General features: G+C 35.7%; 1 protein-coding gene across 3 annotated transcripts in view; it reads right to left on the reverse strand.

Moving 5' to 3' along the window:
- Window positions 1-4,156: 4,156 nt before the first annotated feature.
- Window positions 4,157-22,464, reverse strand: part of TLL1 (tolloid like 1) — a 240,976-nt gene continuing 222,668 nt past the window's right edge. For all 3 annotated transcript variants that reach the window (XM_032268275.1, XM_032268276.1, XM_032268277.1), the window contains 2 exons: window positions 8,706-8,956; window positions 4,157-7,408 (listed from right to left, as the gene is read on the reverse strand). In XM_032268275.1, coding sequence (XP_032124166.1) covers window positions 7,274-7,408; window positions 8,706-8,956 — 386 coding nt within the window. In that variant the 3' untranslated portion in view covers window positions 4,157-7,273. The remainder of the gene's footprint in view (window positions 7,409-8,705; window positions 8,957-22,464) is intronic.

Here is a 22,464-nt window from a genome sequence, read left to right on the forward strand (position 1 = left end):
ACATCCTTTAGTTGTTTTACAATGAAAATCCTTTAGTGACAAACTCTTAGTTTTTACTAATCTAAAATTGGCTTAATTTAGTTGCTATTTGTAAGTGGTATTTTACAGGGTATAAAAATTAAGGTTGACAATTATTGATTCTTGATTTCTTGAAGACTTGATTTCACTATATTCTGTCTTAATATTGGAAAGCCTGCTATATTTCTAAAAGTATCTTCTCCTTGATAATCTTTTTCTTTGACTACTTTAAAGATTTCTTCTTAACTTTCTATTAATCAATTTCATTATCATGTGTCTAATCTCTACTTTTATCTATTTTTAAGTATTTAGGTTCAAATGAAGCTTTATTTTCATGTGTTTTCTAAGTGCAAACTTATTTTTATGTATTTTCCTTGGAAATTTTTTATGTTTCCTAAATGTAAGGATACATGTCTGCCAAGAGTTCAGGGGCATTACAGATATTTATATTCAATATTTTATTCTCCTCCATTGTCTATATTGTCTTCCTCTATAACTCCTAATTATATATATTGAACATTCACATCTACTTCTCATGTCTCTTAAAATATATTTTTTCATCTGTTTGTCTCTCTGTGGTGTTCTGTGATTCATATGTGTTTCCACTTCATAAATCATATCAAACCTATTGTCTACAGTTTTTATTTCAATTACTGTATTTTTTCATTTCTGCAAGTTTAATTTATTGTTTTCAAAATCTATGCAGTATTTTGATAGTGTCTCTAGTTTTTCCACATATTTCCATTTCCTTTCCTTAATCATTTTAATACACTTTTCTTTTTACTCTATATTTGATCATTCCAGCATTTAAAATTCTTAGAGTCTAATTCTATTACTTATTATTTGGGATTACTCTTAGCTGAAATTTCTATAGATTTTTCTTGTTGCATCATATTCTATGAAGTGTTTTCGGTGTGCATAATATGTTGCCTAGGTTGCAGGTATGTGTCTCCAAAGTGCTTTTGTATATATACACACTATGTGTGTGTGTGCACGCGTGCATGTGTGTGCATGTGTGCATGTGTATGCATGCTCTTGAGAGAGCTGAGCATTCTAGGCACTTTACTCAGCCTTAAAAAAATTACTTGTTGGCTTGAAAGGGAAGCAAATTGTGAGACAGTGAGGTATTTTACTGTCCTGCAACCACACTATTGGTGAAAACTCTCTTTTTTCCACCAGTTAGGTCAGCATTGATTGGAGATAAATAACAGTTTTAAAATGTTTCAATGTGTTTCATATTTGGAATTACAATTTATCAGGTGCTACTGGTGCTACTATTGGGTAGCTTTCTTTGTAAAACATATTGTTTACAGAAAGCCCCAGTTGCCCATCCTGAGATTGAATAGTTTATAAATTAAAAAAAAGTGACACATGCAAAAAAAAAAAAAAAAAAAAAAAAAAAACCTTTATAGGACAACTGAATTTTTTAATGCTCAAATGCAGTACCAAGGATGTTTATGTTAATGCTAGCCTCAAAATATAAACCACATAATTTGGCAAAATGCCCCCAAGCAGTAGTAGAATACACCTGTATGTATTATTATTGAAATTTCAACTTTGGGGGGTTGCTTTAAATTAATGCTTATCTCTTTAACTACAATTTAAACTTCATGAGAGTAAATATTGATTTTTTTTCTTTTTTATCTTCAATTCATAGTACTTAGCAGAGTCCTATGCATATTAGCAGTCATTAAGCAAATATTTGTTCAGTGAATACATAGAATAAATGAGTGAGTAAAATACATTGTTGTACTATGGATTTTTGTTTGAAAATGACAAAACTTATTATGAGCAGTCCTTTAATCCCAGGGAATTCAAACACAACTAATATGCATGTAGTAATATAAAAATTGAAAACCTTATGAAAAAATTTTTCCTAAAGAAATGTTTCATAAAGAAACATTGAAAAATATATGATTCCTGAGGAAATTTTTCCTGCAATTTGCTTTTAAGTCTCAATTTCAGCCCCTTCAGGAATGCCCACTAAATAATTTTTAGGGGAGTTTTACATATTAAAAGTTTATTATCTATTATCATTTCACTTTGTCCTTTCTGGTTAATCTTTCTGTTTAAATATTCTTAATGTCATTCCTTAAAGTAATTCCTCTTACACACCTATTACCACAGAGACATCACCACTGTGTTTTCAACATCAACTATTACTTTTGTGAGGTACTAACTCTAACATAAAAATATTACATGATAATATAGATGCATTTTTACATTTTGATGGAAATGTATTGTATTTAAGTAAATTTTTACAATTGCTCTTCAAAGAAAAAAACCTAACCCAGCTTTTGAATGGTAATGCAATTTTTTTTCTTTCTTGGATTTGTTGTAGAATTAAATGTTGTGGCTAGTATAATCATATATTATTCAATAGAAGAAGCACCATTGAATCTGTTTTTAAACACGTAATTTGCAAAATACACTGAAGTACTGAACACATGTGTAAAATAGTGTAAATCAGTTTAATAAGCTTTGTTGCTATTTGTTTTCAGATGCAAGTATGCTCCGAAAATTTGATAGCTGAGCAAAAATAAAATGTTACATAATTAATTTTCTAGATATAAGGGCAAAACAGACAGACAGAACAAAGTAAGATCAGAGGGACTGGTGAAGCCATTAGCTTGTATTCGTATAGAAATATAACAACAGAAGCAATTTCAATATTTACTCATATACCTCCAACCTAGCAATAAATAAAACCTATGTCCTGATGATAGGACCTTCTAAGACCCTCAATCTGCATATGGCTTAATAGGTTTCTTTCCCACTGCTTTTTACATAGATATTTTTCCATCTGCAAGTTTTTTGAAGTTAGAAGTTGATATTCATTGTATTAGTTTGCCGCTTAGAATATTGGAGGTTATATATAGTGAAATATGCTCAGAGCCCTATCGATTCCTTTCTATTAATCCTGAATAGATACTTGCAGTAGGGTGTCATGGCTGGAACTAGAGTCATGTGGTCAGGTGCAATATATTGGAGTGAGAGAAAGTTAGGCAGGTTGGAAACAGGACAGTGAAAAAAGTAGATGTCAGAAGAAAATTTGGAGATGACTACTATTTCACAAAATATCAGAGCCAGCCTTTCCACTACTTGTTTCCTAAGCTAATGACAAAGTTTCTCAGTTTTATAACGATGACATAAAAGACCAAAAGCTAAATATTCATTGGAAATCAATTACCATGCATTGAAGCATAAAAACTTTCAATTCATTCCACAGGCCACGTTTTTTCTCTTTTTGATAAGGTTTTTTTGTTTTGTTTTGTTTTGATTTTTGAGACAGGGTTTTGCTCTTGTTGCCCAGGCTTGAATGCAATGGTGTGATCTCTGCGCACTGCAACTTCCACCTCCTGGGTTCAAGAGATTATCCTGCCTCAGCCTCCCAAGTAGCTCGGATTACAGGCATGTGCCACCATGCCCAGCTAATTTTGTATTGTTAGAAGAGATGGGGTTTCTCCAGGTTGGTCAGGCTGTACTCAAACTGCTGACATCAGGTGAACTACCCACCTTGGCCTCCCAAAGTGCTGGGGTTAACATTGTGAGCCACTGCACCTGGCCAATAAATTCTTATTACACCTTTGTTGTTGTAAAATAGAAAGCATTACGCAATTCAAATTATATATATTTACGAGGCAATTATATTTTCTGCTTTCCTCCTTCCATGCCTGATTTAATGAGTGGCATCAAAGATTTTCCATAAGGCAAGTCTTATTCTTATTAGTAAATAGTAGTTTCCAAATGTTTGATAACTGTTTTAAGTAATTTATAATGACACACAGGTTTAATCTACATGTAATTGAATGTTTCTTTTAAAAAATAAATTTTAAACTTATAAAAATAAAATTAGTCATTTGATGCTTTTAGAGATTTTTCTATGAGAGAACAAAATCTGACATTTGAAGCTTACCACCAAATATACAGTAGTATTTGAAGCTTACCACCAAAAATACAGCAGTATTACAAACCAAATACAACAGACTTAAGATATTTGAAAACAAAGTTAAACAGAATTTGAATCTCATACCATGACATGTTACAATTAGTCCTAGAGAGCAAAAATCCAGCCAATATAGGAATTGGATACTTGAGGGCTTTGGAAACACAATTGCTTTTCATCCATTTCTTTTTAAAAGGTATTTTGTCCATTTATGTTAAGTCACAATCTCCTTAATAAACTACAGTTATTTCCAAAATTTACTTTTTTAAAAAAAATTAATAAAATCAAGTGAGAACAGGGTTGTTGTTGTTGTTGTTGTTCTGTATATAGTCAGAGAAGACAATATGGGAGTTAGAACTTTGGCACACATAAAGCACAACCAATATACTGATGTAGGGTTGGAAAATAATTTACAAAATTAATTTAATAAAATGCCTGGAAGAGTAACTAACAATTATTAACAAAACAACAATGAAGCTGTCTGTATTTTCATTTAACACCATATTTAAGGCAAATGTTGATTTAATATAAAAATAATATGTGGTAAACTGTTATCTGACATAAGATACAATAAAAATTAATGTTCACATTGAAGACCTACTTATGACAACATCTGTATATGCTTTCTAAATACCTACTTTCTCAATTGTGCTGAGCACAGCTCGCTGTGGCCTAATAAGATGTCAATCAGAATATCCAGAATATTTCTTAATATAGAGCAAGATATTTCCCCTACCACACCAGGCAAAATAATTTAATATATTTATTTTCACAAAAGGCTCATACTAAGTCCAAACTATAGTTTGTTTTTAAAATTTCTAGTACTAATTCTGATTCTTAAAGATAGCTAGCATCAATATTCTAATTTTCATGCTGTTCTTGAAAAGAACAAAATGCTAATCCTGAAAGTTTTACTGTAATTCACCCCTAAAATGTACTTTATGTGGGAAAGTTTCACCATAAAAAAAATCAACTATTTATATAGGTCAAGATTGATTCTACTTCATTTTGTAGAATAAGCAGAAACTTTTATATAAGACAAACTAGATTTCAACATCTAACTTTACACTGTGACTTCGTTACATAAATTATTTGAGCCTCACTTTCTGAACTACAAAATGAGAACATTATGACAGTCCTCAAAGTATAGCATGGAGTTTAAAAAGGGATAGTGCACATTCCTAGCACAGGGGTAGGAGTAGTATAAAACAGTATAGGTGTTAATGTTAATGCTTTTTTCTCCTCTTTTTCCCATTCCTGGTATATTTTGGCTAACTGGAGATTAGTGAGCAAATATGAAAGAAGTTACTGGAATAAATTGGCTCTACTAAAAGGCTCAATTACATTGCAGGCAATAGTTATACAGTTTCAAAGTAACATTCAATAAGATCAAAACATTGATTTTAAAAATGTATTTACATTTTACAATTCATATGCAAGAAAATTTTTAAGGGCAACAATTTAAGAAAAAAAAAACAGATAAGCTACATTTGTGTGTATAATTTTGTAACACTGAAAGAATATACCCAATTGTATTAAATGTCGTATGCTCATGGACAGATAACAGAAACAAAGCTGCTTCATACAGTAATCTATATTGACATCAAAATGGGGTTTCTCTAAAGGAAAGAGCCCTTCTTTAATGGTATTGATCATAATTAGAGGTTCCCATTATTTGTCCATGAAACCTAAAGAAGGTGCTATTTCAAATGGAATTCTTGTAGAACTTGGCACATAAATTTTAACTTTTCAACCACCTATTGTTTTTCACCACTTGTAGTTTCACTTGCTCAGACAATCACACATCTACATACATTAATTTTAAAACACATGCCTTTAAAGCAGAAAATTCATCCTAAAATTATGTTTTCTATGAAAGAAAAGCAGGTCATCATATTTATATCTAATACTTCAGTCATGGAAATGGATTTTCTCCACAGAGCTGTTAATTAACATACACTATTATGTTCAACATTTCAATGTTCCAATGAACACTATTATGTTCATGTGTAGGAGGATCTGTATGATCATGTGCAAGAATTCTAAGGCATTATATGTAGTTGTTCCACAGGACAAGTGCTGCCCTTGCAATGATATACTCTTGATATATTTAAGAAGTCTTCAGTCTTCAAATGCCATTAGCCATAGGGAGACATTCGTAGTCTACAGGTGGGTTGGCTCAAAAGCCAAAAACTTGATTTAAAAAAATGTTTATGGAATAGCACCATAAGAAGTCTTTCAGAAACAAACCTTTTTTTTTTTCCAGCATTGCATTTTGAAAAACTATATCCCAGGAAGAGAAAAATGAAAGCACTCTTACAGTTGTCACAAAGCCTACTTCTGCTTCATTTCATTTTTAAAAAATAGATTAACCATGACAACATCAACAATAATAGCTACAACAATGACAGATCGACAACAAAGGAAAGACAATAGCAGCAGTAGTAACTTGAGTAACGAACCAGCTAGACATCATTCAGAAGAATCATCTTCACATCTCTTCAGAGTTTTCTCATAAGGTTCATAAGACATCGTAGGCTTCCTGGATTTGGTGTGAAAAGGCAGCACTTCCAAAAAAAATGAACTGAATTTACCAATTCACTGGGCATTTTCCGAGACTTAAAGAACTGGTGTCTAGAATAGACACTATTGACATTTCAAACTCATCAAATGTAACTACACTGAAGTGATCTCAAGATCATTTGTGTTTCAAAGAGGTTAAGCTGGCCTGCAAGTGGAAATAATGAAGCAAAAATATACCAGTTTCTAAACACCAGACACACACATACACATGGAAAGTACAAATCACCCTCAAAAGGCTCCCATTTCCCAACACCTTATATGGATCTGGTTTACACTATATCCAAGATAAAAGTCAAAGCAATTATCATAAGACAACCAGAATAGTGTTTTCCAGTTTATGACCTGCAAAATCACTTTATATCCCCAAATCTTAACAAATTGCCAAAAAGAACTCTGCAGGGTCACAGCTCCTGAACTGAACTGTCTGAATTGTGAGGCATCTATTTCATGCCGTGAACAAAAGCTTGTAGAGTCTTCCTTGATGTACATGATGCCCTTTCATCAGTTTTATTAATACCATCAAGCATGGAGTTCAAATATCCTTGCAATTCTGATGAGGATTCACTGCAAACTTCTCTTTTAGTACAAAGATAATTTTGGTCTTACAGGGATTTTTTGTTCAAACTCTTTATATAAAACATTTATGCCAATATCTTCAGTTTTTAAAAAAAATATGTCTTCTTTCCATTATGCACATTCCTTTATGTCCTGACAGAGGTTTTGGTGTTATTTTTTAGTATGTGTGGTATCTGGATATCTTATGTTTTTGTATCTTATATGAAATCCCTTCTTGTTGATTGTGTCATCAGTGTGAAAATGAATTAAAACTGCATCTCCAATTGAATAAATCTCTTCTGGTGGCTGAAGAAAAAAACAAACAAAGAAGCAAGTAAACAAGCAATAGAACAAATCACTTTTTCTTCAGTGTAATGCGTGTTTGTGAATACTTTTCTTTGGAATATAATTTAATCTTCCCAACAACATTGGAGAGTAGGTGTAATCAACTTCTTCACTTTACAGAGGAGAAAATGGGATTCAGAGAAGAAAGTGACATGCTAGAGTTCACACAGCTAGTCGATGATGTCGTTAGGCTTTGAACACACATTACTGTTTCTGTGTTCTGGACACTTTTCTCCCTAGAATTTCAGTGTTATTTTCTAAACTTTTAAGCCAAGTTCTCTTGATTTACAAATCAATAATGTGAGCTTCAGAGAGTGTATCTCTTTACATTCTCTGTAAATGTGTTTCAGCAGCTGTTCTGAAGCAGAGCCACTTCCAGAATCCAAATCTTCCATTATTTCGTGTTTTAATAATCTAAGAACCAAGAAGCATTTTGTTTCATTTCAGTTGTCATTTGCACAGGAGTTCAACAGTATTACTTAAGCAATAGCTACTGGTAGACATTTGAAAAACTGAGACTAATATCTTCAGGACAAAATATGTATTGAGAAGTCTATAAATACATAAATATTAATGGAGTGAGTCCTGGGGGAAAAGCATTAAGAAAGCCTTAAGTTTTTCCTTTCCTTATTTCTCATGGTGATCTCTTCTGGCCTGTACCTGGCACTCTACACCTGCACAAGTGACACTCTGCAATGGAACAATTCCCTGTCGTGCTGCCTGTGTACACACACCAGCGGCTGACCCAGCCACTGCCACCAAATATATTTGTTGAAAAGATAACGTGAATTAGAATGGTGTGCATACTATTTTTTTCCTTTATGCTTTAATTCAGAAACATGACAGAATTGTAAATGGTGTGTGTGCAAATATATTGCTTTTAGATTAAGTATTTAAGTATTTATTGCATAATAAGAAGTTAGAACATGGAAAAGTGACAAGAAATTATACCTACTGATTTCATCTGTTTCATCAAATATTATTCAGCCAAAATCATTAGAAGTGGAGAAGTGTTAAGGATAGAGACATGTTATATTTTGTCAAGTCATTTATAATATGATGTCACTTTTTTTTTTGCAAAAACACTGCCAATTTGTAAATGTTACACGTATCAATCACAAATCAATAGGCATCTTTAATCATGTCTAGGGTAGCCTGTTGGTGGTATATTTACAACTTGTAAATGGTACACATATCAATCATGAATCAATAGGTATCTATAATCATGTCTAGGGTATCCTGTTGGTGGTATATTTACCCCAGATCCACAGAATCGACCAAGTCCCACAGCTGTTGAATCGAAACCATCAAAGAGCTCCACATAGTCATAGCCACAGTCTGCTTCTTCTTCCACTTCAAACGTCTGGAAGGATAATTCAAGTCGAGAGCCCCGTTCTGATACTAACAGCCATTCACAGTCAACCTGTCCTGGGTAGTTGTTATCACCAAACTGAGCATGTGAATACAGATCTCTGGGTTTTGATTCTGCTTTCAATCGGCCACCACACTCTGCCCAGGAAAGTAAAATAAAATGAGTAAGGTCAATGAGCTTTAACGGGTTCCAATTTAAATTTCAGTGTAGCCTAACCATTGTTTAACTTCTGTTTATACTTCCAGCATGAGGCATGGTTTCCAGAACTGGAGAGTCTGTCATGGGTACTGGCCCAGGCCCTAGACATGGATGACCTGGGTTGGAATGTCAGCCCCAACACCTGCTGGCTCTGATTATGGGTGAGTGATGTCTCTGAGCCATACTTTTCTCAAGGATATTACAGATGAAAAATAATGGTACCAATTTTAGTGAGATTTGAGAATTTAAAACATGACAATCACTTAGAATCTACTACCTAGCAACTCAACAATTTTTAAGATTGTTATACCTAACACTGTTTCTAGTCTCAAATAACTATTTTCATAAAGAGGCCAGAGTATTAACTCAAGTTCAGTCCAAACAATTTAAGAACCCCAAATCCAAAGAAGTAAAAAATAACTTGAAAATCGACAATATATATAAAACTCCTCTGCATGTGTTTGTGTTATATAGAACTTTCTGTATAGAATAGTAGTATTTTACTTAGATAGAAATATTTATCTAACTTGATAGGGTAAACCTATATGTATCATTAATTATAAGTATCTTTGCAATTCTGGAACCTATCCAATGGCAGTCTGTGTTTATTACAAGAAAAAATATTAAATGTTCCTCACGACTCCTTTAAAAAAGATAAATTAATAATCATAGGCTCTACCAGTTATTATTTTTGTCACTCAAATAAATAAATAAGTGTGCATAAAACCTTTTAGCTGGTATAATTTAGAATGTAAAAGGTTTCAAACACTCTTCTCAGGAACACTTTGTAGTCAGAGCCCCAAAACTTTTTTTTTTTTTTTGAGACAAAGCCTTGCTCTGTCACCCAGGCTGGAGTGCAGAGGCATGTTTTGGATCACTGGAACTTCTGTCCCCCAGATTCAAGCGATTCTCCTGCCTCACCCTCCCAAGTAACTGGCACTACAAGCATGCACTACCATACGTGGCTAATGTTTTGTAATTTTAGTAGAGAAGGATTTCACCATGTTGGCCAGGCTGGTCTTAAACTCCTGACCTCAAGTGATTCAGCTGCCTCAGCCTCCCAAAGTGTTGAGATTACAGGCGTGAGCCACTGCACCTGGCAAGAGCCCTAAAACTTTTTAATTACTAGAGATTAAATAAAGACAGAGAGAGCCTACAATGACCCACCAACCCATGCAAGCAAGAATGGTGGTTGAGAGGGAGATAAAAGAATGGGATATGAAAGTGTCAAGAGAGAGTAGAGTCTCTTTCTGTCCTTGTTTATTAAGGATTGAAAGAATTTCTGGGAAGGAGAAGTTTCACTGCTAAAATGAGGAACATCCCAGGGAAAATCCAATGTGGCAAGAGCTGGGGAAGTAAAACTACTGGATAGCCAAGTACAACTGTAATACTGTCATGGTAGTCTGTGACCAGATAGTTCTTAGTGAAGACGGTTAGACAGTTGAAATTCTAATTTGGACTTTTCAGATTTGTATATAGTTTACCCATATTGTGGTTTGGTGGTTTTTAAATAACAAAATATTTCTGAATTGCGAGTATGGGATCCCTTTCACAGATGTCTGAATTCAGGTGTGTCCAAGAAAATCTATGGGCATTGTCATAAACAACTGCAAATTCAGAGACATTTGTGTGACTAACATACGAAGGAACTTCCAGCTAGGGTTCCAATTATGAGAATAACTTCCCTACTGGGCTGTGTTACAGTGAATGTAAATATCCCTTCATCTCCCAAATGGTAGATGAGTAGCTCACAAAACCAACTGATAGAGGTGCAACTATTACAAATGTATTTGTGTGAGGAAATATTCCTGAAAATGGAACATCAATTAGCCTTGGGATTTTACCTCCCAAGTCCCACACACTGGAAGCCAGGCATCCCTTTCCCACTATGGTACTTTTGTTATCTCAGTAACTCCAATAATTAGTTCCCCTTTCTTGTGATGGAACTCCCAGTCAAATTGCCTGGGTGCAAATCTGGCTCTGTTATTTACCACAACTTCATTTCTAAAAAGAGAATCAAAAATAGTACTCACATCATAGGGTCCAGATGAAGGGTGTATAGGTTAATATATGAAAAATGCTTGAAAGATGCCTGGCATGGTAAAACCCATGTAAATGTGAGCTACCATTATTATTGCTATTATTTCCCTATGAGTACATGTAAATGCCATAATCTGTACTCTAGGATCCACTCAGGTATGAAATGAAAAATAAGGAAAATTGAACGACAATTTAAAGCACTATTAATCTGCTATTAGAAAGGAAAAATTCTATTTTTGAAAGCTAGTAAAATATTTTATGAAAAATATTTCTGAATTCAACGTATAAATATGTAAATCAGTGTAATGTCATTTACAGACTATTCAAAAAATTCTACCTATTCTCCAATTTTGAGAATTGACTGATATATTTTGTTTTCAGCTTTAAAGTAAAGCTTCAGCACTTGCATTACTTTCATTCCACAGCCCAGGAAGTGCTGATGGGAGGAACCAGAGGTCTGGTGCAGGCACTCTTTTGTGTGCCTGCCTCACAGATATAGCAAGGTCGCAACACAAAGACCAGGATCCACAAGAAGCAACCCTCTGCCAGCCACAGCTTGGAACAGAAATCAAGGAGAAACTGAAGAAATTAAACAGAACAGGAAAAATAACTTTATACAGGCTTTGTAAATCTGAAAATCACAGAAAGGTGTCTTTATCAGACTTCATTAAAAAATAGAAAAACGGCCTGCATTTAAAAGCAAATGTCTTAAATTGCATTTAAGGATAACAAAAAGTCCCCTCCATTTTTGCTTCCTTTATTGTGTATCTTTTGCAATGCACATCCTCATTCTTATAGATCACCACTCAAACTAATAAACCTGGAATTAATGTTCTAACCATCATACACACACACACACGCACGCACACACACACACACACACACCATGACAGAATTTAGTTCACAGGATGAATTTCTAAAGAATGAAATGAATATTTGAATACTATATGCAGAAGAGGTGTGATTCTGTTAAACTGCAATTACTGTTGCACCAACCTATAATATGTCCTGAAAGAAATTCCAGAATAAAATAGGTAGCTTTTTTTTTTCCAGAATCTTCCTGGTAATTCAAGCAGTGATCAATAGGTCATTTATTGGAATAGATCACTTTAAAAGATGGCTTTTAAATACAGTGAACACATTTTCATCAAAACTACCTATTCATTTACCAAGTCAGAAAAATATAAAACCAGTTATTTAGTATGTTGGAAATACCATTTTTACATCAACTAAAGAACAGCTGCCAGAGTTTCCTGTAGAATTCTAAGAAATGGAAAATGAAACTGAATAAGAAAGGTAACAAGAAAGGAAGAGAAGCCTAGGGTGAACTCCATGTTAATTTGGAAAGACAAGTTTGTTTATTGCCTGGTAAAGTATTAAACTCCAGGAGAAATCTTGTAATTTGACATATAAATGCTTTTAGTGAGCACTCTAATTTAATTGATTTAGATCAAAATAATTTCCTTTCCAAGGAGTTTGATAATATTTTATTTTTAAATGTCATTGACAAAGAGTATGACGATTTATATTACAAAAAAGAAGTCCCAAGAGAAAATGCAATGAATTTTAAAATTATTTTCTCTCCATGTTTCTCCTGTTTTTTCTGTTTGCAGCCATATCTTCTTATAAAATACACAGGACATTTTTTCCTACTAAAGATGTGTTTCCTTTAATTAACTAATTTAAGGCTGGAGTACTACCATTTGTTTCCTTATTAAAATAAATTTGGAATTAGAATTTGAACAAACTGTCAGAGGAAAAAAGAACTCTTTTCAATTAAGTCTATTTTCCATGGACTTTTTTTTTACCTGTAAAGAAAAGCAGCCATCATTATACATTACAACATTTCTAATCACCATGTTTCAAAATTCATAGCGTTAGAATTTTTTCTTTTGGATACAACTAAAATTGTATACAGAAATATAAATTTACCTAAGCAAATTAAACTATATACTTAAGAATACATCAAAAATAGCCATCCATATTCTAGAAGACAGTAAATAATGAATAAATGCTTTATATGTGTAACAAAAGCTGACAGATATGGTACTGGACTTGGCCATTTTGTTAGCAGAAATTAAAAGATAAACTGAACATCACAAGTTTAACTTCTCAGGCTGTAAGCTGTCAATAGGCAGGAATTCCTTCCCTTGTCTTAAAAATTCCCATGCATTTACATTGTCCAAAGCAGATGCAGAATATATATTTGATGAAAGAGTAGAATAAATGAACCTGTTAAAGAGACTTTGAGGAGAAATAAAAGCAGATGTAGATAAGAATATTTGAGCATGTATGACTACTAGACAGTAACAGAAATAAAAGCCCACCCAGAAAAATTCCAACATAGCTGATAAAACAGACAAATAATATCAAAAATTCTCAGAATAATAAAGGAACAGGAGTTGGGAAGCAGGGACTCTAATTTCAACTGTTACTAGCTTATTGTGCTGTTTCAGTTACCATTAAACATTTTAGCCTCAAATTTCTCATTTCTGAAATGACAGGGCAGGATTAAAGAATATCCAAAGCATGTTTCGCCAAAGAAATTGTGATTGGAGTTCCCCACGTGGGTATCTAAATGGTTGTGAATGAAACAGGGAAATAAAATGAGCCTGGTCACTTATATACTTTGAAGAGATTTGCTTAATATTTCTATAAAGAAGCATTCAATCTTCACCTAGTAATAATAGTTGTATACTCATTTTCTTCCTAATCCAAAAGTTTTACATGAGAAAATGATATTACAATAGGAAGTGCAGTAGCTTTGGAAACAATCAGAATTAATTAAAATCCAGGCTTTGACACTATTTTAGAAACTGCAAATTAATTGTCCAGATTTTCACTGTCTTGATCTGGAAAATGAGGATGATAATATCTATGTCATATAGTTCTTTTGAGGATTCAATGTATGTAAAGTATAAGTGTATATGCCTAAAACACCCAGTGTTTCTATGCCATTGGATCACAACAAATGACCCCTATTAAGGTAAGATTAGATCCTCTCAATGAAATGTTAATCATAACACAAACACTGCAAATAATGTCCATGGGCAGAAGTCACACAAATTAGGAGTTTTACTGCTGTAAGTAACCCTGGGATTTTTATTTTACAGATGAAAAAACAGAGATCCAAAAAAATGATCTTTTTGAAAGTTTCCTGCTAGGTAACGGTTCACCTGTACAAGAAACCCATATGTACCAACACACTGTGACATAATGGAACCTCAGTCCTTCCACTTACTAAGGGTAAAAAGAGGCAGTATAAGAATAAGTTTTTGTAAAACTACATGAGAAAAAAAGTAGATAATCTCAAAATTCTGTGTCATCAACTATTTAAACAGGTTTGACAGCGTATTTTCACAGTACCTTCTTGGAACCCATGATGATATTTTCTTTTTTTATTATTTTTTAAAATTTTTATTGCATTTAAGGTTTTGGGGTACATGTGAAGAACATGCAAGGTTGTTGTATAGGTACACACATGGCAGCGTGATTTGCTGTCTTCCTCCCCATCACCTATATCTGGCATTTCTCCCCATGCTATCTCTCCCCAGCTCCCACCCTCCACTGTCCCTCCCCTATTTCCCCCCAACAGACTCCAGTGTGTGATGCTCCCCTCCCTGTGCCCATGTGTTCTCATTGTTCAACACCAGCCTATGAGTGAGAACATGCGGTGTTTGGTTTTCTGTTCTTGTGTCAGTTTGCTGAGAATGATGGTTTCCAGGTTCATCCATATTCCTGCAAAGGACACAAACCCATCATTTTTTATGGCTGCATAGTATTCTACGGTGTATATGTGCCACATTTTCCCTGTCCAGTCTATCATCGATGGGCATTTGGGTAAGTTCCAGATTTTGCTATTGTGAACAGTGCTGCAATGAACATTGGTGTACATGTGTTTTTACCGTAGAACAATTTACAATCCTTTGGATATATACCCAGTAATGGAATTGCTGGGTCAAATGGAATTTCTATTTCTAGGTCCTTGAGGGATCACCACACTGTCTTCCATAATGGTTAGACTAATTTACACTCCCACCAATAGTGTAAAAGTGTTCCTATTTCTCCACATCCTCTCCAGCATCTGTTGTCTCCAGATTTTTTAATCGTCGCCATTCTAACTGGTGTGAGATGGTATCTCAGTGTAGTTTTGATTTGCATTTCTCTAATGACCAGTGATGATGAGCATTTTTTCATATGTTTGTTGGCCTCATATATGTCTTCTTTTGTAAAGTGTCTGTTCATATCCTACACCCACTTTGAATGGGCTTGTTTGTTTTTTTCTTGTAAATCTGTTTTAGTTCTTTGTCGATTTTGGATATCAGCCCTTTGTCAAATGGGTGGACTGCAAAAATTTTTCCCATTCTGTTGGCCGTGTCACTCTAATGACTGTTTCTTCTGCTGTGCAGAAGTTGTGGAGTTTGATTAGGTCCCATTTGTCTATTTTGGGTTTTGTTGCCAATGCTTTTGGTGTTTTGGTCATGAAGTCCTTGCTTACACCTATGTCCTGAATGGTTGTGCTTAGGTTTTCTTCTAGGGTTTTTATGGTGTTAGGTCCTATGTTTAAGTCTTTAATCCATCTGGAGTTAATTTTAGTGTAAGGTGTCAGGAAGGGGTCCAGTCTCTGCTTTGTGCACATGGCTAGCCAGTTTTCCCAACTCCAGTTATTAAACAGGGAATCCTTTCCCCATTGCTTGTTTTTGTCTGATTTGTCGAAGATCGGATGGTTGTAGATGTGTGGTGTAGCGTCCGAGGCTGCTGTTCTGTTCCATTGGTCTGTATCTCTGTTTTGGTACCAGTACCATGCCGTTTTGATTACTGTAGCCTTGTAGTATAGTTTGAAGTCCGGTAGTGTGAGGCCTCCAGTTTTGTTCTTTTGCTTAGAATTGACTTGGCTATGCAGGCTCTCTTTTGGTTTCATATGAAGTTTAAGGTGGTTTTATCCAGTTCTATGAAGAAGGTCATTGGTAGCTTGATGGGGATAGCATTGAGTCTGTAAATTACTTTGGGCAGTGTGGCCATTTTCACGATATTGATTCTTCCTAAACATGAACATGGAATGTTTCTCCATCTGTTTGTGTCCTCTCTTATTTCGTTGAGCAGTGGTTTGTAGTTCTCCTTGAAGAGGTCCTTTACATTCCTTGTTAGTTGTATTCCTAGGTATTTTATTCTCTTTGTAGCGGTCATGAATGTCAGTTCGTTCTTGATTTTGCTCTCTTTAAGTCTCTTACTGGTGTATAGGAATGCTTGTCATTTTGCACATTGATTTTGTATCCTGAGATTTTGCTGAAGTTGCTTGTCAGTTTCAGGAGATTTTGGGTTGAGACAATGGGGTCCTCTAGACATACAATCATGTCATCTGCAAATAGACACAATTTGACGTCTTCCTTTCCTATCTGAATACCCTTCACTTCTTTTTCTTGCCTGATTGCTCTGGCTAGAACTTCCAATACTATACTGAATAGGAGTGGTGAGAGAGGGCATCCTTGTCTAGTGCCAGATTTCAAAGAGAATGCTTCCAGTTTCCCCATTTAGTATGATATTGGCTGTTGGTCTGTCATAAATATCTTTTATTATTTTGATATATGTTCCATCAATATCTAGTTTATTGAGGGTTTTTAGTATAAAGTGCTGTTGAATTCTGTCAAAGGCCTTCTCTGCATCGATTGAGATAATCATGTGGTTTTTGCCTTTGGTTCTGTTTTTGTGGTGAATTACATTTATGGACTTGTGTATGTTGAACCAGCCTAGCATCCCTGGGATGAAGCCTACTTGATCACGGTGGATAAGCTTTTTGGTGTGCTGTTGCAATCGGTTTGCCATTATTTTACTGAAGATTTTTCATCTATGTTCATCATGGATACTGGCCTGAAGTTTTCTTTTCTTGTTGAGTCTCTGCCGGGTTTTGGTATCAGGATAATGTTGGTCTCATAAAATGATTTGGGAAGGATTTCCTCTTTTTGGATTGTTTGGAATAGTTTGAGAGGTAATAGTACCAGCTCTTAGTTGTATGTCTGGTAGAATTCGGCTGTGAACCCATCTGGACCTGGGATTTTTTTAGGTTGTAGGCTCTTCATTGCTGCCTCAACTTCAGCCCTTGTTATTGGTGTATTCAGGGTTTCAACTTCTTCCTGGTTTAGGCTTGGGAGGATGCACGCATACAGGAATTTATTCATTTCTTCCAGGTTTACTAGTTTATGTGCATAGAGTTGTTTGTAATAATCTCTGATGATGGTTTGTATTTCTGTGGAATCTGTGGTGATATCCCTTTTATTGTTTTTTTATTGTATCTATTTAATTCTTCTCTCTTTTCTTTTTTATTAATCTGGCTAATGGTCTGTCTATTTTGTTGATCTTTTCAAAAAACCAGCTCCTGGATTTATTGATTTTTGAAGGGTTTTTTGTGTCTCTATTTCCTTCAGTTCTGCTCTGATCTTAGTTATTTCTTGTCTTCTGCTAGGTTTTGAGTATTTTTGATCTTGCTCCTCTAGCTCTTTCAATTTTGACGATAGGGTGTCAATTTTCGATCTTTCCTTGTTTCTCATGTGGGCATTTATTGCTATATATTTTCCTCTAGACACTGCCTTAAATGTGTCCCAGAGATTCTAGTATGTTGTGTCTTCTTTCTCGTTGGTTTCAAAGAACGTCTTTATTTCTGTCTTCATTTCATTGTTTATCCAGTCAACATTCAAGAGCCAGTTGTTCAGTTTCCATGAAGTTGTGTGGTTCTGAGTTAGTTTCTCAATTCTGAGTTCTAACTTGATTGCACTGTGGTCTGAGAGACTGTTTGTTATGATTTCTGTTCTTTTGTGTTTGAGGAGTGATTGACTTCCTATTATGTGGTCAGTTTTAGAGTAGATGTAATGTGGTGCTAAGAAGAATGTATATTCTGTGGATTTGGGGTGGAGAGTTCTGTAAATGTCTATTAGGTTTGCTTGGTCCAGGTATGAATTCAAGTCCTGGATATCCTTGTTAATTTTCTGTCTCGTTGATCTGTCTGATATTGACAATAAGGTGTTAAAGTCTCCCACTACTATTGTGTGGGAGTCTAAGTGTCTTTGTAAGTCATTAAGAACTTGCCTTATGTATTCGGGTGATACTGTATTGGGTGCATATATATTTAGGATATTTAGCTCCTCTTGTTGCATTGATCCTTTTACCATTATGTAATGTCCTTCTTTGTCTCTTTTGATCTTTGTTGGTTTAAAGTCTATTTTATCAGAGATGGGTTGCAGCTCCTGCTTTTTTTTTTTTTTTTTTTTTCTCTCCATTTGCTTGGTAAATCTTCCTCCATCCCTTTATTTTGAGCCTTTGTGTATCCTTGCATGTGAGATGGGTTTTCTGGATACAGCACACTGATGGGTTTTGGCTTTTTATCCAATTTGCCAGTCTGTGTGTTTTGATTGGGACATTTAGCCAATTTACTTTTAGGGTTAATATTGTTATGTGTGAATTTGATCCTGTCATTTTGATGCTAGCTGATTGTTTTGCCCATTAGTTGATGCAGTTTCTTCATTGTGTTGATGCTTTTTACTATTTGGTATGTTTTTGGATTGGCTGGTACTGGTTGTTCCTTTCTATGTTTAGAGCCTTTTTCAGGAACTCTTGTAAAGCAGGCCTGGTGGTGATGAAATATCTGAATACTTGCTTGTTCACAAAGGATTTTATTTTTCCTTCACTTATGAAGCTTAGTTTGGCTGGATATGAAATTCTGGGTTGAAAATTCTTTTAAGTATGTTGAATATTGGCCCTCTCTTTCTTCTGGCTTGTAGGGTTTCTGCTGAGAGATGTGCTGTGAGCCTGATGGGCTTCCCTTTGTGCATAACCTGACCTTTCTCTCTGGTGGCCCTTAGCATTTTTTACTTCATTTCAACCCTGGTGAATCTTACAATTATGTGCCTTGGGGCTGCTCTTCTTGAGCAATATCTTTCTGGTGTTCTCTGTATTTCCTGGACTTGAATATTGGCCTGCCTTGCTGGGTTGGGGAAGTTTTCCTGGACAATATTCTGAAGAGTATTTTCCAGCTTGGATTCATTCTCTCTGTCACATTCAGGTACACCTATCAAATGTAGATTAGGTCTTTTCACATAGTCCCATATTATTTGGAGACTTTGGTCATTCCTTTTTACCTTTTTTTCTCTAATCTTGCCTTCTTGTTTTATTTCATTGAGTTGATCTTTGACCTCTGATATCCTTTCTTCTGCTTGGTCAAATCGGCTGTTGGAACTTGTGTATGCTTCCTGTAGTTCTCATGTTGTGTTTTTCAGCTCCATCAGTTCACTTATATTTCTCTTAGTTGTTTATTCTTGTTAGCATTTCGTCAAATCTTTTTTCAATGTTCTTAATTTCTTTGCATTGGGTTAGAACATGCTCTTTTAGCCCTCAGAAGTTTCTTATTACCCACCTTCTGAAGCCTGAATCTGTCAATTCATCACGCTCATTCTCCATCCAGCCTTGTTCCCTTGCTGGTTAGGAGTTGTGATCTCTTGTAGGAGAAGAGCCATTCTGGTTTCAGGTGTTTTCATCCTTTTTGCACTGTTTTCTTCCCATATTTGTGGATTTGTCCACCTTTATAGTGGATTTATCATCTTTATAGTTGTTGACTTTCAGATTGGGTCTCTGAGTGGATGCCCAGTTTGTTAATGATGAAGTTATTTCTTTGTTTCTTAGTTTTCCTTCTAACAGTCTGGGCCCTCTGCTGTAAGACTGCTGAGGTCCACTCCAGGCCCTACTTGCCTGAGGATCACCTGCAGTGGCTGCAGAACAGTAAGGGTTGCTGCCAGTTTCTTTTCTGCTACCTTTGTCCCAGAAGGATACACACCAGATGTCAGTCTGAGCTCTCCTTTATGAGGTGACTCTTTGGATATATGGGAGACAGGGAGTGGCTTGAGGAGACAGTCTGTCCTTTATAGGAGCTCAAGTGCTGAGCTGTGAGCTCCATTGTTCATTCAGAGGTGCTGGGCATGTAGGTTTAAGTTCGCTGCAGCAGAGCTCATAACCCTCCTTTTTTTCCCTCAGGTGCTCTGTCCTGGGGAGTTAGGGCTTTATTTATGAGTTTCTGTTGTGCTGCTGCATTTTTTCAGGACTCCCCTGCCCAGCGAGGAGGCAGCCTAGTCACTGTCTGCTTGCAGAGGCTTTGCTGAGCTGCTGTGGGCTCTGCCCAGCTGCTGTGTGGTCTTCCCTGCAGTCCTCTTTATATGGGTATAGTCAGAACTGCCTCGGCAATGGCAGCCCACTTCTATAACGGGGGGTTCTCTCTGCAATGGAGAACTGCCTTGGCAATGGCGGGCTGCCTCAGCAATAGTAAACTACATCTGTAGTGGTGGACTGTCTCAGTAATGGTGGACACCCTCTCTGCCACAGAGCTGGATTGTCCCACGTTCAGCTGTACTTGCTGTGAAACTCTCAATCCAGAGCATTTCCAATTGTTGTTTTTCTGTGGGGGTGGGACCAGCCTAGCCTGGTCACCAGTCTCCATGCCTCAGAGCCCTTTATTTTTATTTTTTTTTTTTAGTTGAACGGTGGACTCTCTCCCAGGTGTTCATCTGAAAACGTGCCAGGATCTGTGTGATTTCCCGTGTGGTGACCAACTGCACCAACTGAAACAGCCACACTGAGATTTGGGGCACTTCTTTGCCTGGGAATCTCCTGGCCTGGCTCCCTGTTTATGTCCCCTTTTTAATCAGATGAATGGACAACTATGTCTCCCAGGAGCTCCAAATGCCAGCCAAAATGGTGTCCAGACCCATGTATTTTGTATGGAGAACTGCTGCACCGGGGCGCTAGCAAAACAGCTGCACCGGCGAAAACAGCCATGCTGGCCAAATAGCCACACTGGCCAAAACAGCCGCACTGGCAACCCGTGGGGATTCTCCACCTGGGAATCTCCTGGTCTGTGGGCAATAAAAATCCATGTGGAAATGCGGTGTCCACTCACCTTCTGCACTTTTGCTGGGAGCTGCAATCATGAGCTGTTCCTAGCTGGCCATCTTGGATCCCTCCCATGATGATATTTTCTAAAATGTGATGAACTTGGTGCTATCAGCAAAGTATTGATTAAGTAATAGGATTTTATTTTTTCACACCTTAATTATTTGACAAGTTATAAGAAAAATATTCAAGACGTAAATGCCAAATGTGTGGAAAATCTCTCATTAGCCTGACATTTCTATGTTCCATGTAAGATTTTCCTCATGCCATAATATTTATATTAATCATGAGAACTAATTGTTATTGACATAAGTCCAATAATAACTATTATTATTCAGATTAGTATCCTGACAATATCTTTCTTACAGGCTTCAACATAAATCTAATGCTCACAATAAAATATAACAGAGTGAAAAAATAATGTTGCATAATGGAATAGTTAAAATTATGAATTACAAAACAAAGTTAAAAAATAAAAACAGCAGAATATCATGACAAAATTTCACTAAAACTATTTCAGGGATGAGTTTGTGTATTTTTATGCTTTGTTTTCCAACAAGAAAAATTTCTCAACACTGTAAACCTAAGGGAAAAATTATCATTGTATGTCAATAAACGCTGACATTCCTGTAAAAAAAAAAAAAAAAAAAATGAAAAATTTCTCCTGTGTAGCAATCGCTTATGCATTAGCCATGCCACTAGGTGTCAGTATAAACTAACTGACCAGCTAATATCTACATTTAACTGACACATTGTTAACTGAATGAAAAGGTGACATTCTCCAGATATTTTACGGAACGTAAAATTAAACTGTCTCCAAACTATAAATAACGTTCTTTTATATTTTTAGCCTAAAGGTTTTTGTATTTTTCTAAATTAAATTTTATCTAAGATTCCCAGAACAGTTAGTTGAAATCCCTAAGAGTAAATTAGAAAGGAGGATTTGGCAAAAGATCATGTTGCATACCAAATAAAAAAGGAAAAATAGAGGTTCCATCAAAAAGATCAGTCCTAAACTTATTTATAAAAAATATATTAATGCAGGGGGGATCGATCCAAGATGGATGTTTAGGAACAGCTCAGGATTGCAGCTCCCAGTGAAAGCGCAGAGGCTGCTGCAGGTGATCCCCAAGCAAGCAGGGCCTGGAGTGGACTGCAGCAGACCTACAGCAGAGGGGCCAGACTGTCAGAAGGAAAACCAAGAAACAGAAATAACCTCATCATCAACAAACAGAACGCCCACTAAGGGACCCAATCTGAAAGCCAGCAACTACAAAGATGACAGGTGGATAAATCCATAAAGATGGGAAGAAACCAGCGCAAAAAGGATGAAAACACCCGAAACCAGAACACCTCTCCTCCTACAAGGGATCACAACGCCTCACCAGCAAGGGAAAAAGGTTGGATGGAGTACGAGTGTGATGAAATGACAGAATCAGACTTCAGAAGGTGGGTAGTAAGAAACTTCTGTTAACTA

Source organism: Sapajus apella, unplaced genomic scaffold (genome assembly GCF_009761245.1).
Source record: "Sapajus apella isolate SASKATOON/1434 unplaced genomic scaffold, GSC_monkey_1.0 scaffold177, whole genome shotgun sequence".
NCBI lineage: Eukaryota > Metazoa > Chordata > Mammalia > Primates > Cebidae > Sapajus > Sapajus apella.